This window comes from Geotrypetes seraphini, chromosome 12 (genome assembly GCF_902459505.1).
Source record: "Geotrypetes seraphini chromosome 12, aGeoSer1.1, whole genome shotgun sequence".
Taxonomy (NCBI): domain Eukaryota; kingdom Metazoa; phylum Chordata; class Amphibia; order Gymnophiona; family Dermophiidae; genus Geotrypetes; species Geotrypetes seraphini.
In genome coordinates this window covers 83,737,196-83,753,745 of record NC_047095.1, presented here as the reverse complement: position 1 = coordinate 83,753,745, position 16,550 = coordinate 83,737,196, and the positions used below count along the sequence as shown (strand labels likewise).

Here is a 16,550-nt window from a genome sequence, read left to right as displayed (position 1 = left end):
CCAAACCACTCAGTAATGTAAGAAGCAAGACAGATGTAGCTTAGGCTGGGAGACCTGAGCATGTGAAGATCGTGGAATTCACACCTAATGTTCGGCATAGCCTGTAGTTTCCTGTGGCAGCTTGGGAAAAAGCAGGGAAATTATGAGCTCCTTTTACTAAGCTGCGCTAGCGGTTTTAGCGTATGCTTAGTGCACGCGCTCGCTGGTGTTAGTTTTTGGTGTGTAACGGGGGGTTAGCACATGCGGCAATGCAGCGCGTGCTAAAACTGCTAGCGCACCTTAGTAAAAGGAGCTCATAATTTCCTTGCTTTTTGCTAAGGAATTTACCCAAGCTGCTGTTCCATTGTGGCCGCACAAAAAATTGAAATGATTCCTGAATGTCCACTCGTGGGGCCTTGACCTTCCATGCACCAGGTACAAAATAATTATAATATGTAAATCACTTTGTAACCACAGGCTGTATATCCAGTCTCATCCCCTTTGTCTTTCCCTCCATTGTGCAAACATGAATCTGTCTATTTTCCTTAAACCCCCCTTTCTCACAACCCCTAACTCCCCATTCCATCAGCCCTTGTATTCACACAATCTTCTCCAATCACTCAGCCCTTCCTTTGGAAGTCCACATCCCTTGGCCCCAGCTACTCTTTGCGCTGCCATTGGAAGGGGGTGCAACCCCCCACATTATAGAGAAAACTGAACTTTTTCCTAAAAAATCGGAAAAAGTTCAGTTTTCTCTATAATGTGGCGAGTTGCACCCCCCAAACCCCACCTCAACGGCAGCGCGAAGAGTATGAAGTAAACTGGGGGGGGGGGGGCCCACTCATACCTTGCGTCGGAGCTCTTTAAAAATAAGTTTTCCTACGGCACGCTGGTGTCTTGCGCCGAATTGTCTGCGCTCCAATGTCGGTGCGCTGATGGCTCTTGCATGAATGATTATGAACCGCTAATGTACAGCCTGGGGTGGGGGGGATGTTAGATTCTAGACACAAATTGTGCAGGACTGCCTGTTCAAACCAGTTGTTACATTAGGAATTCTGCTCAAGACAATAGTGAGATATGAATGTGTGCACAGAAGCCCATGTCGCAGCTTTGCAAATTTCCTCTGTGGAGGCTAACCTCAAGTGGGCTACTAACATCACCATGGCTCTGACATTATAAGCCTTGACATCACCCTCAAGAGTCAGCCCAGCTTGGGTATAAGTAAAGGAGATGCAGTCTTCTAACCAACTGGAGATTGTGTGTTTGCAGATGGCTATTCCCAACTGATTTGGGTCAAAGGAAACAAAAAGCTGGGTGGACTGTTTATGGGCTTTAGTCCGCTCCAGATAGATGGCTAAAGCCCCTGTCGGAGCTCTTTAAAAGTAAGTTTTTCCGCAGCGTGCTGATGTCTTGCGCCAAATTGCGCTCCAATGTCGGCGCGCTGATGGCTCACGCGCTTTTGTCCCGTCGCCATGTTTCTTTTATCAGGTTAATTGCTGAACAGGTCTTGACATTTTGAGTCCCTATTATCCTAGCCTTGTTATTTTTGGCGAGCTTGGTAGGTAGAAATTCCCAGTTGTGAGAATAGGAGGCCTGCTTGTTCTCAGAGAAAGTGAAGTTACTTACCTGTAGCAGGTATCCTCCGAGGACAGCAGGCTGAATATTTTTATATACCCTCCCCTTGGAGTTGTGTTCTAAAAGTTATAGTATTGTATTGAGGGACCTCTGCTCATGTGTTGGGTGGGAAGGCACCTGTGTATGTCGCTGCTAGAAGTTTCTACATAATTATGGCTTGCTCCATTGGGTGATGTCACCCAGCTGCGAGAATATTCAGTCTCCTGTTCTCCAAAAATACCTGCTGTTAGAGGTGAGTAACTTTGCTTACACAAAGGTAAATAGGACATGAAAATCGAATATTGATTTGCTGACTGATGTTATTTTGATTTTCAAAACACCAAAGGGATGGTGAATCACAAAAATGCAAAAGGTGGAAAAGCCACAAATTACCAGGATGAGAGCAGGAATTCAAAATAAAATCACTTTATTTAAAATACTATATATATAAAAAAAATAAGACAGCAACATTCAGATGTGTGGCTATACTAAAGACCCAAAGGTTAAATGGTTATTAATTAAATATAAATATTATGAACCATTAAAAAGTCAAAAAGGACTGTAGACTATAATCTTTGAATAATTAATATTTAGATTTAAATTTAATATACAGGGACAAGCCTCAGATTATGGAATAAATTTTCCCATTCTGGGATTTCTTCAAGAGAAAGAAAACATCTTTTCTCTTACTCCTTATAACTTCACCGGCTTGAACCCAACCTCCCTACCAAATTAATTCATTACTTACTATTAATTATGCTGCTTCATATAATTCACAAATCTTACTAATTAAATACTCTCCAATTTTATTTCATTCACTAATTAAATAATCTGTATAAAACTCTTGGCTCTATAGTTCATCATGATATGGGATTCATATTTTCTCTAAAAAAAGTCTAGCTGCTATTTTGATACTCGAAACCAACAAAGAAGCTGTAGTGTAGCTATAAAGTGCACTGATGCTTTAAGGTGCTTTATAGGTGCTTCTGTATCATAAATACTTCATTTAGCTCCATTCATTTAATTTAATTAAATTTCATATTTATTCAATTCATTCCAACTTCTTCAGCTGCTTAAAGTGCTTAGTTCAGCTCAGCTATCAGACTTGTCCTTGTATATTAAATTTAAATTTAAATCTAAATATTAATTATTCAAAGATTATAGTCTATAGTCCTTTTTGACTTTTTAATGGTTCATAATATTTATACTAAGGACCCAACACAGTCCGTGTTTCAGCAGCCTATACCTTCTTCAGAAGTCCTTAGGGAAAGGAAAACACGGGTTTTATTACAGAATACAGTTTTTAATTTAATAATATGTGTGACATAGATGAAATATAACTGCATGTGACCTGAAATACTGTGATGAATATTACATAGTGAATAATGATGTGAATCATGCTAAAAAAAAAAAAAAGGTGTAGTGACTAGATATATGAAATGTGGTTCTGAATCTAACCCCTCATTTACAAAGGTGCGCTATGCTTTTTGGCATGCACTAAATGCTAACGCTTGTATGTTATCCTATGGATGCATTAACGGTTAGCGCATGCGTTGATTCAGCGTGCACTAAATCACTAAAACGCTTAGCGCGCCTTTGTAAAAGAGGGAGTTAGCGCGCCTTTGTAAAAGAGGCCCTAAGATGTCAGTAAATAGTAAAACAGTTTGAAAATGTATTGAGTTGTGAAACTTATAGCTAGTTTGAGCCAAAAATATAAGAAAATAAAAAATCACCTCGCTATCTCCCCCCCCCCCTTTTTTTTTTTTTTTTTTACTAAGCTGCGGTATAGGTTTCTACCACAGCCCAGGGCACTTACTGACAATGTTGCACAGCACATATTAAGTTAAAATCTCATCTGGATTTTGCTGCCTTATTTTATAATAGTATTTTTAATAAAGTGATTTTATGTTGAACTCCTGCTCTCATGCTGGTGATTTGTGACTTTTTCACTCTGAATTTTTGGTTATTTTAATTAGTACAGCTCTTTCTCTTATTCCAAATCCATGTGTAAACCAAAAAAGAGGAACTGAGAAATATACTTATGCAGGGCTTTTCTAGCACTTTTCAAAGTTACCCTACTGAAAAGTCCCTGACATTTATTGATACTCCAGCCTCCCTCCAACTGTGGCTCCAATCGGTGAATCTTCAGAGTTATCAAGTCTCCAGAATCCAAAGACTGAAGATGCACCTGAATATATCATTATGTGAATTGAAAAGCACTAACAATGAAATAAAACTAGAAACATGAGTTTTTGCCCTTTTAAATTGCTTGGAATAAACTATTTGTAGTTTTTACTTGACTAATTTGGCCATATGTATTTCTTGAACACACAGCTTGATCTTCTATTGCTCTCATACACAGATTTCTCCTCTCCCCCCCCCCCCCCCAAAAAAAAAAAAAAGAGATATGGAGGGAGGAAGTTTCTTTCTGTAGCATGCAGAAACACCAGAAACCAAGTGCTGGCAGCTACGGTATTTGCACTTAGTCACCATCTAACAATTACAGTGCTTTGTTGAATAAATAACATGAACTGTGCCAGCTAGTCCTCTAGGCATCTTCCAGGGCTCTCCTGAGTTGGTCCTTGTTCTCAGATGCCCACATGTGAAATGTCTGTAGTCCTGGACAGAGCTCAGAAGTCACGGCCCTGTTCATCCGCTGACTGCCCTTCTTCCAGAACTCAAACATGTTCCCCAGGTCTTGGGCACCTGGCCCTCTGTAAGATTCTACAAAGCTCCGGACAGAGACCTGCTCAAAAAGACAAGAGAAGCATATTCAGAGAATCCTCAAATTGCTCCTCATTCTTGGAAGCACAAAAATCTAATCTTTTTGAATTAGGTGGAGAATTAGGCGATCTGAGGTTTTATATTAGACAAGAAAAAGTGAGACCTGGAAATAGAATGATGTAAACAGCTTTTAATGGGCAGTTTCCTTCTTTAGCTAGATTTATGATGACATTTCCCCTAAAAATAATGGGCACATTTTCAAACAGGTTATGTAGCCAGACATTCAATTTTGGGTGGACCTGTACCCCAGTTGAGTGGGCAGAAGATCCCATCTCTCCCTCTCCCACCTAGATGAGGTGATCTAATCCAGTTCCTTGCCTTGCTTCCTCTGTCTGTCTTTCAAAGAGCCGATCTTCAAAGGCAGTGAGCAGCCTCACTGATACACGCTGCTCACGCCAATCCCACAGCCTTCTTTCTAGGTTCTGCTCCTGTGCACAGACAACCAAGTCGCCATGTACTACATAAACAAGCAAGGCGGCACCGGATCTCCCCTCCTCTGTCAGGAGGCCATCCGCATCTGGACCTGGGCCACGGCCCACAGTCTCTTCCTCAAGGCTGTCTATATCCAGGGCGAACAGAACTCCCTGGCCGACAATCTCAGCCGCATCCTTCAACCTCACGAGTGGACTCTGGATCCTTCCACACTCCGCTCCATCTTTGCTCGCTGGGGCACTCCTCAGGTGGACCTCTTTGCAGCTCCTCACAACCGTCAGCTGCCCAAGTTCTGTTCCAGACTCTTCTCTCCTCATCGTCTGGCCCCAGATGCATTCCTGCTCGACTGGACGGATCGGTTCCTCTATGCCTTTCCTCCACTGCCTCTGATGTTGCGGACGTTATCCAAACTCCACAGGGACAGAGCCACCATGATTCTCATCGCTCCTCGGTGGCCTCGCCAACACTGGTTCTCCCTCCTGCTCCAGCTCAGCTCCAGGGAGCCCATTCCTCTTCCTGTGTTTCCTACTCTACTTACGCAGCAGCATCAGTCTCTACTACATCCCAATCTGTCCTCGCTCCACCTGACAGCTTGGTTTCTCTCGGGCTGACCTCTTCAGAGAATCTGTCTCAGCCTGTCCGTCGTATTTTGGATGCATCTAGGAAACCGGCCACCCTCCAATGTTACCATCAGAAGTGGACCCGGTTTTCCTCTTGGTGTCTACTACATCATCACGATCCCACCTCATTGGCGGTGGAAACTGTACTGGACTATTTGCTCTCTCTCTCCGACGCTGGCCTCAAGTCTACCTCAATCAGAGTCTCGGAATTTCATCTCAACCAGTCCATTGTGTTGCCTGTCTTTTTCCCTAAGCCCCATTCTCATCCTGGGGAACAGGCATTGCATACGCTGGACTGTAAGCGTGCCCTTGCTTACTACCTTGACCGTACCAGGGCTCACCGCTCGTCTCCTCAGCTCTTTTTGTCCTTCGACCCTAACCGTCTGGGTTGTTCTGTCTCTAAACGGACGCTTTCCAACTGGCTTGCTGCCTGCATTGCGTTCTGTTATGCTCGGGCCGGTCTCTCACTGGAAGGTGCTGTCACGGCCCACAGGGTCAGAGCTATGGCTGCTTCTGTGGCTTTCCTCCGTTCCACGCCCATCGAGGAAATCTGCAAGGCTGCCACTTGGTCCTCAGTTCACACGTTCACTATTCACTACTGTCTGGATACCTTCTCCAGACGGGATGGGCACTTCGGCCAATCTGTGTTACACAATTTATTTTCCTAATGGCCAACCATCCCTCCTCCCTCTCTGTTAGCTTGGAGGTCACCCATGTGTTAAGAATATGCTGCCTGCTTGTCCTGGGATAAAGCACAGTTACTTACCGTAACAGGTGTTATCCAGGGACAGCAGGCAGATATTCTTACGTCCCACCCACCTCCCCGGGTTGGCTTCTTAGCTGGCTTATCTTAACTGGGGACCACGCACTCCTCCGTTGGGCGGGAAGGCACTCGGTGCGGCCAACTAGAACTTTCTAGTAAAAAGTGTCCGTACCGGGGCTCCGTCGGTGACGTCACCCATGTGTTAAGAATATCTGCCTGCTGTCCCTGGATAACACCTGTTACGGTAAGTAACTGTGCTTTATGGCTGACACTAAGAGTGTATGGACACTAAGAGTTTATGGACTTTTCCTCCAGTAACTTTTAAAACCCAAATATAATAACTGCCTTGACCTCATCTTCTGGCAACAAATTCCACAGCTTAACTGTGCACTGAGTGAAAAAATAGTTTTTCAAATTTTGTTATAAATGTGCTACCTATTAATTTAATAGCAGGTCCCCTTGCTTTAGTTTTGCTGAAAGGGTAAATAGCTGTTCTCTATTACTGTTCAATCCCACTAAAGATTTTATAGATTATCATATCCATTTAGTCATTTTTTTCTTGAAGCTGAAGAACTGTAACAATTTTGACTCATCTGTCCAGAAAACATTATTTCAGAAGTCAGTGGGTTTTCCAGATGCTCTTTGATGAGCTCAAGGTGAGCAGCAATGTTCTTTTTAGAGAATAAAGCTTTCTTAAATTTCTCCCATGAACACAATTCCTATTCCAATTTTTCCAGTGCAAAAAGCTATGCTAATGCAGGTTTTTACTAGTTTATTTTTGCTGAATCTTAATATCAGCTCAGGATGGCATGAAGATGCAGCACAGGAGCAGAGGTGATCGGAGGTGAAGTGCAGTACTTTACCTCAGATCACTTAACATCTTCAAAAGCCCCTGGATTTCCCGGTCCCCCCCAAAACTTATGTGGTCTAGGTGGGGCCTCACAGATCCTCACCTCCTAGTCTCATTAACAACCCTGCTGGGCCCCCTACTATCCTGACCCCACAAATATACCAGTGGACCAAATGGTTCCCCACCTCCCAGCCCCATAAATGATGCTGATGCATCACATGGGGTCAGGTGCTGTGATTGTTCAAGATAGTAGTAGCACAAAGGGAGGATTGAGTATCAATCCTGCCTTCCAACTTAAAGGCAAAATGGGGGAGAGAGGGTGTCAGGTGGCCCACTTGGACCATAGGATCATTTGTGGGATTAGGGGTATCAGGGTCTATGGGCCTCAAGGGTCATTTGTGGTATTGGAAGGGGTCTGAGTGGCTTACTTGGATTCCTAATGTGGTTCCTTTTGGGGCAATATCCGGTGACTGGTGTTGAATATCTGGTTTATTTTTTGGCTGGCTGAAACTTAGAGGTGCACAATCAAAAAATACATCTAAGTCCATTTTGGTCTTAAGTCACTAGTCATCCAAAGTTGGACATATCCAAAGTTCATTCTCGAAAAATACGTCCCAAATATTTTTTTTCCAAGAATTGTCTACTTGTATGTCCAGCCATTTGATCGTCCAGACCGCTAAGTCGTCTATCTTTATACCCCATTCTCATCCAAAAATTTGTCCAAGTCAAAAACGCCTAGAACAAGACCTTTAGGACGTGGGAGGGGCCAGCAAAGTGATGGACTGGCCACCCAGCCATGGCAATAGAGTTGTGGGGCACCATACAGGGCACTGCTGCAAACTTAAAAAAAAGTGTGCCACATAAACATCTCACCACAACTCCCTTATAGGTCATAGTGAGCCCCCCCAAACACCCCCAAAGCCTACTAGACCCATCTGTCTACTACCCCAATCGCCCTTATGGCTGCAGGTGCCACCTATATGGCAGTACAATAGGGTTTTGGGGGGTTTTGGTGGGTGCACATGTTTCACCATGAATGCAGTGGTTAGAGTGGCTTATGGGCCTGGATTCTCCTCTCTATGGTTCACTAGCCCACCCCCCCAGACTACTTAAGCCACCTCTATGCAGCTCTACTAGGCTTTCCTATGCCAGCTGCTGATGTTCTGGAGTCAGGTATGTACGTTTTTATTCCGATTTTTATAGCGGCGGTGGGGGTCCGTGCTCAGTGGAGGAGTGTGTGTGTGGGTCTGTACTTTGTGTTTGCAGTGGTTATCCGGCCACTTTGGATACCTTCTGGGCATTTAGACCTGTTTTTAGATCACCTAAGTCAATATGTATAAGTTCTGTCTAGGCAGTCTCGTTAAACTTTCAGTTATAATTACAGTACAACTAACTCTAGGTCAGCCCATGTCCCACCCAAATCTCGCCCTCATCACTCCTTCTAAAACGCCCCTTTCAGCTCTGGGCGTACAGTGGCACTAAAAAGGCCTAAGCTGATTTTAGATATGTCTAAAACCCATTTTGATTATCAGCACTTGGATAACCTGTCTTTAATGTTGTCCAAGTGCTGATTTGGGTGGGATTTTAGACATATTTCTGTTTCGATTATGAGTCCCTTAGTCAGCTAAGTCGATTTTAAGGGTGTCGGGTCAAAACCGCAGAAGACAAAGGCGCGTGCCGACAACTGAGCGCAGTGCGGAGGCGCGCACCGAAAAAATAACTGTTTTTAGGGGCTCCGACAGGGGTGTGTGGGGGGGTTCCCCCCCACTTTACTTTATACAGATCGCGCCGCATTGTGGGGGGTTTGGGGGGTTGTAACTCCCCACATTTTACTGAAAACTTCACTTTTTCCCTAAAAACAGGGAAAAAGTTAAGTTTACAGTATAATGAGGGGGGTTAAACCACCCACAACGCCGCCGCGATCTGTATTATGTAAAGTGGGGGGGCTCCCCAACAAAACCCCCCGTCGGAGCTCCTAAAATCTGTCATTTTCTTCGGTGCGCGCCTCCGTCTTGCGCTCAGTTGTCGGCGCGCGCCTTTGTCTTCCGCGGTTTTGTCTATGAACCGATTTTAAGTGCTGGTCAATTAGATTATAGCAGCTAAAGATACATCAGCTATATGACTGATATGACTGCTAAACTTGGCCGGTCAGCATTTAAAATCATCAGCTATTGTGCAAAAGAGCTGGCTAAGTTTTACCCACTACGAGTGCTAATATTCAGTGGAGAGAGCCAGCAATCTCCCACTGAATATTAGTGCTTAGCTGGCCAAATGCTATTTAACTGGCCATGAGCCATTCCTGGCCAGTTAAATAGCACTGAATATTGGGCGGCTTGTAATCAAGCCTGTAGTATCCAACACAATGAGAAATATTTCTGTATCTTTCTGCCACATTTTCAAGGTTTCTGATTGCATTGCTTGATATTTGAAGATCCCTTTCTCCACTCCTTGCAAGAATGATCACTTGGCACCAACATCTCTATCAATGTTGTTTTTATGTTTTTGTGCTTTTGTTTGTAAATGGGTTGGGGGTGGGAGATCTTCAGAGTAGAGAATGTCACAGAGCCAGAAACCCGTAGTTAACTGCAGGGCAGAGATGGGGGACAGAGTCTGAGGGGATGGGGATAGGGATGGAGCCGACGGAGACAGGGACAAAATGTCCCCGTGTCATTCTCTAATTAAACTTGAAACTAGTATAGATATGTAAAAACACATTTTAGACAACTGGCAACTGAATTCAATGATTAAAAAACCTGCAGAAGCTGCTTTTGAATTTAAATGAACTACTGTTCAATGTTATCATTTGTGTCTTGTCTGCCTTCAAAGTGACAACAAGAGTCTTGTCTGCTGATCAGACTCCTACCATCTGCAACATCCTACATCCTTCCATCTTGTGCCTAGCAGCTGAAGCATCTTACTGTTACTGCAACAGATTCATCCATTGTTGCTGGCATCAAGGAACATTTCTAACATTTAATAGACACTTATTTTCCTGTTCATCCACTACACAGTTTAGCTTCTCTTCTACACCCATGTCTGAAAGACAATCCAGTTACCTTCCAAGATGATGTAAAAACATAGGCAACTGAGTTGTTGGAAAGGTTGTACCAAAACCAGATCGAAATGAAGTCTCTATTTGAGATTTATTAACAGTTGTGCAGACTATTGTCCCTTCTTATAATTTAATAAAATGATTTAAATAATAATAAAACCCTAGCCGTGCATGCGCACTTACCTGCGTGCTTCCATGATCTCTGATCTATGATCAGTAGGTCCGTGGCCAGCAGGAGTGCGGATGCGGTGGCCAGGAAACTCGGAGACACACAGCACAGCCGGCGACTCCCCCCCTCCCGCCCTCACTCACTGCCAAAACCACCAACGCCAAAGCCTCCTCCTTCTGCCCAACTCACCCGCATTTAAATTAAGAGAAAAGCGCTGCACCGCACTAACACTGGCCTCGCCGTCTTCTGTCCACTGTGGCCCACCCCCTCTGACTACTTCCTGTTTCCGCTAGGGTTGGCCGCAGTGGATAGAAGATGCCGAAGCCAGCGGTAGCGCAGTGCATCGCTTTTCTATCAATTTCAATGCGGCGGCTGGGAAGGGGGCGGCGGAAAATGCTGCTGCTGCACAGGGAAGGCCGGGAAATGCTGCTGCTGCACATGGAAATGTGTGTGTGGGGGAGAAAAATGCTGCTTCTGCACAGGGAAGGCAGGGAAATGCTGCTGCTGCACAGGGAAGGGTGGGAAATGCTGCTGCTGCACAGGGAAGTGTGTGTGTGTGGGGGGGGAAATGCTGCTGCACAGGGAAGGCCGGGAAATGCTGCTGCTGCACAGGGTAGTGTGTGTGTGTGGGGGGGCAGGACCGTGGGAAGGGAAGGGGGGTAAGGGAAATGCTACTGCTGCACAGGGAAGTGGTATGGGGGAGGGAATTCTGCTGCTGTGGCTGCTGCACAAGGAAGTGGGGGGGGATCAAAATGTTGCTGTACAGGGAAGTAGGGTGGGGGTATTTGCTGCTGCACAGGGACATGGAGGGGGAGGGAATGCTGCTGTGGCTGCTGCACAGGGAAGTGGGAGGGGGAAGAAAGACAGACAGCTAGCACCCGTTAATGTAACGGGCTAAAATACTAGTTTAAATATAAAATCATAAGTGTCTGAGGCTTTTACAAATGAGGACAGAGTCCACAGGATGGTGACAGAGCTCACGGGATGGGGATGGGGATGGGGACAGAGCCTACAGGGATAAACCTTGTCCCCATGTCATTCTATACCCAGAGCCACAATGATGGCAAGGTTAGCAAAAAAGGAGTCAGGAGTCTAGCCTTTTGCCTGTGTTTTATCTCCCTTCCTGTCAGTGCAGGAGCCAATCCCCACTCATGTGTACCTGAAAGGGAAATTCTTAATCATAATGCAGCAAATGGCTGCATGTTAATGCTAAGGTTTGCACTGGGGGGGGGGGAGTTCCCCCTGAGAGAACACACATTTTAATGCAGCACTAATTTGCTTTCTGTTTGCTTAATGCATTGAGGAACAACATTTTGGCAAGATTTAGGCCTAAATTCTCTATTACTGCGTTTAACTTAGGCGTGCTTTGGACGTCCGGTAAACGTAAATACCAATTAACTATATTTAGGCGTGAGATAGACGTCCCGCACAATAGACGTCCCTCGTCGCCCAAAATAGACGTGCTCAAAATAGACGCAGGTTTCTGAAACGTCTCCAATGGACCCGTGATAGACATGAGTACGGGTTTTTTTTTTCTTATTTGTTTTTTTTTTATTATACTTTATATATACTCTTTATTATCACACATTCAAGCATTGATAAGTATAGGATGATGAAAAACATAACTAAAACACAGTATCAGAATTGTACAGTTAATACAAGGAAAAAAAATATGTTATGTTTCAAAGGAAAACTAGAAAATGAAACGTACCGAGTGGGTGTTGAACTTACATTATCAGTATGGAAGGTGGGAACCGGTAGATGTGTGCTACACAGAAAGCTGTACAGGAATGTCATACTCACCTCCTATTAGAAGTGGAAAGGATAGGACTTTGAACACCATATAGACTTTTTATAAACATCGTTTAACTTCCACAAAGACTGGCAGGAAAGGCACCCTAAGTCATCCAATAAGCTTTCTCTCGATTTCCCAGAGACATTATTTCAGAGAGGATAGTTTAGAAGTGATATCTTGCTCGAAAGAACACTCTCCTGCTCTTAAAACATTGCAACAATCAGCTCATTCTTCACAACAAGAAACAGAATCAAAACACAGATTAAACCTGAATGTGGCTTCCAGTTCACAGGAAGAGGAAGTAGCAAGCAGCACAATGCTGATCTCATTGTGACATCATCAAGGTGCACCTGGAAGGTAGATATGCCACAAGTAAAAGACAAGCCGGGAGTTGAACTCACAACCTACAGATGATCGATATAGTGCTTTTACTCACTGACCTACACCTGGGTCTCTGGTTCCCCTGTCATAGCATACCTTAGTGATGTGCTAAAGTATACTCTACTTAGCTATCATATCACAGTCAGTTGAGGCAAAAGACTGGTAGCTCAATGGTGTAAAGCACTGTTGTCACGGATGCAACACCCATATTCTTAAGTATGGTTCAATAAATGTAATACAGAGTCAAAATTATGCTGTTTATTTTATCAAACCCAAGCTCAACTTTGTAATGTATTGTGTATAGTCTCGCTAATGTGTTTATGATGAAAATGAGATGCGATAGGTGTATATCCTATATAATAAAACCCTAGCCACGCATGCACACATACCTGCGTGCTTCTGTGATCTCTGCTCTGTGATCAGTAGGTCTGTGGCCAGCAGGAGTGCAGATGCAGCAGCCAGGTGAATCCCCCTCCCGCCCTCACTCACCACCAAAACCACCACCGCCAAAACCTCCTCCTTCTGCCCAGCCGGGAGGAGGGCTCCGAGTCGCTGAAGACTGTCCCAGATCAGCTTACACGGTCCCTAAAAAATGAACCTTTTCATCTGAGGCGCGAGGCTGCGGTGACCTCCCTCCCCCGGCTCACTAAGGTTTCGTCTTAAGAAATTCAAATGCGTTGTTGAAAACGCAAGTGACTATTCTCTGTCATCCTAGACACCCCTGCAATACCCCAACAACACACTCCTGCAGCATAAACCCCTCATGTTATAATCAAGTAAAAGACAAGCCGGGAGTTGAACTCACAACCTATGGATATCTATGGTACAGCGTGTTTTATTCACTGAGCTACTGAGCTACTTAACTCTAGCTCTAACCCTAACCATAAAGTAGCATCTGACGTCATAGCTTGTACATAAAGCCATTTCTGGAGACTCCCATTCCCAAATCCCCAACATAGCTCAGTGCTTAAAAGCACTACATGTATCTTCCAAAGGTCAGGGGTTCAAGTCCTGACTGAGGTTACCAAAGACATAATATTCTTTTTTTTTTTCCACCCACTCAAACATGCATAGCTAAGCTAAACTTGTCATTGTGTTTGGGGGAGGTGAAGTTTCATTAGGTTTACATGGTAAGTTTCGAAGCGTTCTGCTATACTTTTTTGTATAACAGCGATATCGGCGTGGTTTAGGATGTAATCAACAGTGTTGATGTAGCGCGGGTCGGGTGCTGCAAGCACGCCCAAGCGGCACAAAAACGTCATCACGTTGTTTTGCGTTGTGACATCATAGAATCACCCATTCTTCATACGCAATTATTTCTCCTAAAATGGCTGCCAGGAGACAGCCCAACTTCAGCACTGCTGACAGTAAACTCCTGGCAAGGCTGTTTTTAGGGCATGAGCACCACTATTTTAGAGTGGCAGGCCATCGCAGGTCATACCTGCAGTTCAGGGACTCCTGGACCCGCCTGACCCGGCGGTTCAATCGTAGAGCCTCCTGTCCCAGGGAAGTAAGTATTCCAAGTCAGGCCCTCACAAATAATCATGTAAAATGTAATGATGGAAACCTGTCTCAATCAAATTGTTCATGTTTTTGTGGGTAAATTTTGATTCCTTCTAAAAACTACAATTGTGCATAATAAATCTTTTACATTGAATACTGAAATTAAAGCACATCCCAAAGAAGCAGTAGTAGGATTTCAAATGACAAATTCAGCTCCTAGAAGGCATCTATTCCATTCACAACATTCACACAACTAATTTTTGGGTCACAAGCTTCGCATTTGTAATAGAAACATCTTGAAATCAACTTTGCCAAAGGAAAACAAATACCTTCACCTTTCCTGTATCAATCTGCTGGTCTAGGGAGATAGTGGCATGATGTTTAAAGTGACAGCATCAGTACCCTGACATCAGGGGTTTCAAGCCACGCTGCTCCTTCTGACCAAACTATTTTATTGCCCCTGCTGCATGATTGTAAGCTCACCAGGACATGCTGTAATGTGGGGCAGTGCTGATAGGCTACAGCCTCAGCACCCTGGGGTTGTGAGTTCAATCCCACACTCCTCCTTGTGATGCTGTCCATGTCACCTCACCCCCCCCCCCCCCCACTGTCCCAGGTACAGTAGAGAGATAGCGATGCCTCCAGCACAGAAAGGTGAAAATGCTGGAGTACGTGAATACATTCATGTAAAACATGTGGCAGAAGGGGGTGGAGGCAGACAGCAAAGCGGGTAGGGGCTCTTGGAGGGCAGCGTACTCCATTTTTATGTGCTTATAGAGGTCAAGACTTAAGTAAACATGTTATGCCACAGTGCTAGATGGCACTCATCATATCCCTCCCTCTCTGTTCTTTCTCTCTCTCTCTCTATTATCCAGGTTGAGGATCTCAGGAAAAGGGGGCGGCTGCTGAGGCGCCAGGAGCGGGCCTTCCTTGAGGGGGTGAGGGAGGAATTGCGCGCTGAAGCCGGTGAGTAATGAGTCCAGCGTGTGTTTCTTTGTGATCAGCCTACCAGAATAAATAGATGAAAATGCTTGAGTAGCTGTCAACCATTCTTAATCATAAAATCTGCAGTAAAGCTGCTATTGTGATATCATGTCACAATGGCTTTATGGTGTTCTACTTGCCTCACTTACTTACGCTACATTTTGATGTTTACAGTGGAGTAGGTGTTTTGCATCCTGTTATTAGCATTTGAAGAAAATAACGTAGTAAATAATGTCATGTTCAAAAGTGTTGTGGACATATCTGACTGTATCCTATTTCTCTCTTGTCAAGCAGCAGCGCAGGCACCCCCTCAGGAGGCCCCGCAGGTGATGGAGGGAGCCCCACCCTGGTCCTCAGCAGAGGAGGAAGAGGAGGAGGAGGCCTGGCAGCCCTCAGGACCGCCCACACCACCACTGCCCCCTGGACCTCCACCACTGCCACCTGGACCTCCACCACTGCCCCCACCACTGCCCCCTGGACTGCCTGCCCCACCACTGCCCCCTGGACCCCCACCACCTGCCCCCCCACTACCTCCAGGACTACCACCACCATCCCCTGTTGGACCTTCTCCCTTCCCCCACCCATAGCCCTTCCCCTCACTCTCCTGCCCTTCCTGTTCCCATCCCACCCCCTTTCCTTGCTGTTCCCCCCCAGGAGCAGCCCGACCAGCCTCAGGAGGGGACGGCCAGTGAGATGGCGGCCTACTCTGCCATCTTGGAGGAGGTGCAGGTAATGAGAGGGTGTGTGGAGAGGATGGAACATGCCCTCTTGCGGCTGGTAGCCGAAAGAGGGCATGGTGCCAGCAGCCATACACCCTCTCAATGACTGCACCTCTTCCGCCCCCCTCGCCTGAGGTAGCTCAAGCTGCTCTTGGGGGGCACCCACCCTCTTTCCCTGCGTTGTGTGTTATGTAAATAGTTATTTTTTTCTAAAGTTTACATTTAAAAAAAAGTTTTCTATTAGAATAAAAATTTTTTTTATAGTTTAAACTTTCCTGTGTGGTTTTAACCTTGTAGCATCAGCAGTTTAGTGGACAGAGTCCAAGGTAGATAGGGGTTCAGGAGGGACTGCTGAATGGGCCCTTTTCAATATAACAACAAGGTGACATATAGAAAGTTTGACAATCTTTATTGGGGTCTGTCATTCATTCTATTACCTGCTAGCCACTCTGATGTCAAATCATTGCAGAATCTAGGAAAAACGTAAGTGAATGCAAGGGTATATGCAACTGTAGGTAGATGACGACATCTCAGCTATGATGTGCAAAGTAAGGCAGTCCCTGTTCCAAAGTAAATGGCTACATAATGAAGAGAATATAAGTCACTGTGGTAGATTTGTTGTTAAGGAATAGGGTTACTGCTGCTAAGAGTTGGCTCCACACCAGGAGAATCCAAATGAGACATGTGGGTTTTTCTTCCTTTCACTGAAGGTGATTGAAGTAAAGGCCACATACCTCAATCTATCCTCCTGGTTCTTGAGCTGCACTATTTTGGTTAAGCAGGTGTGGAAACCACAAAGATGCTCACAGCTGCAATGCTCTCAGTAATACAAAACTCCATCTGACAATACTGCAGTTGCCTGTCTAAGACACCTGAAAACAGAAAAGAGGAGAAGCTGGTTTACA

At 45.0% G+C, this 16,550-nt stretch overlaps 1 protein-coding gene across 4 annotated transcripts in view; it reads right to left on the bottom strand.

Moving 5' to 3' along the window:
• Window positions 1-4,008: 4,008 nt before the first annotated feature.
• Window positions 4,009-16,550, bottom strand: part of LOC117346095 (nmrA-like family domain-containing protein 1) — a 53,252-nt gene continuing 40,710 nt past the window's right edge. For all 4 annotated transcript variants that reach the window (XM_033915442.1, XM_033915440.1, XM_033915441.1 and 1 more), the window contains exon 6: window positions 4,009-4,339. In XM_033915442.1, coding sequence (XP_033771333.1) covers window positions 4,142-4,339 — 198 coding nt within the window. In that variant the 3' untranslated portion in view covers window positions 4,009-4,141. The remainder of the gene's footprint in view (window positions 4,340-16,550) is intronic.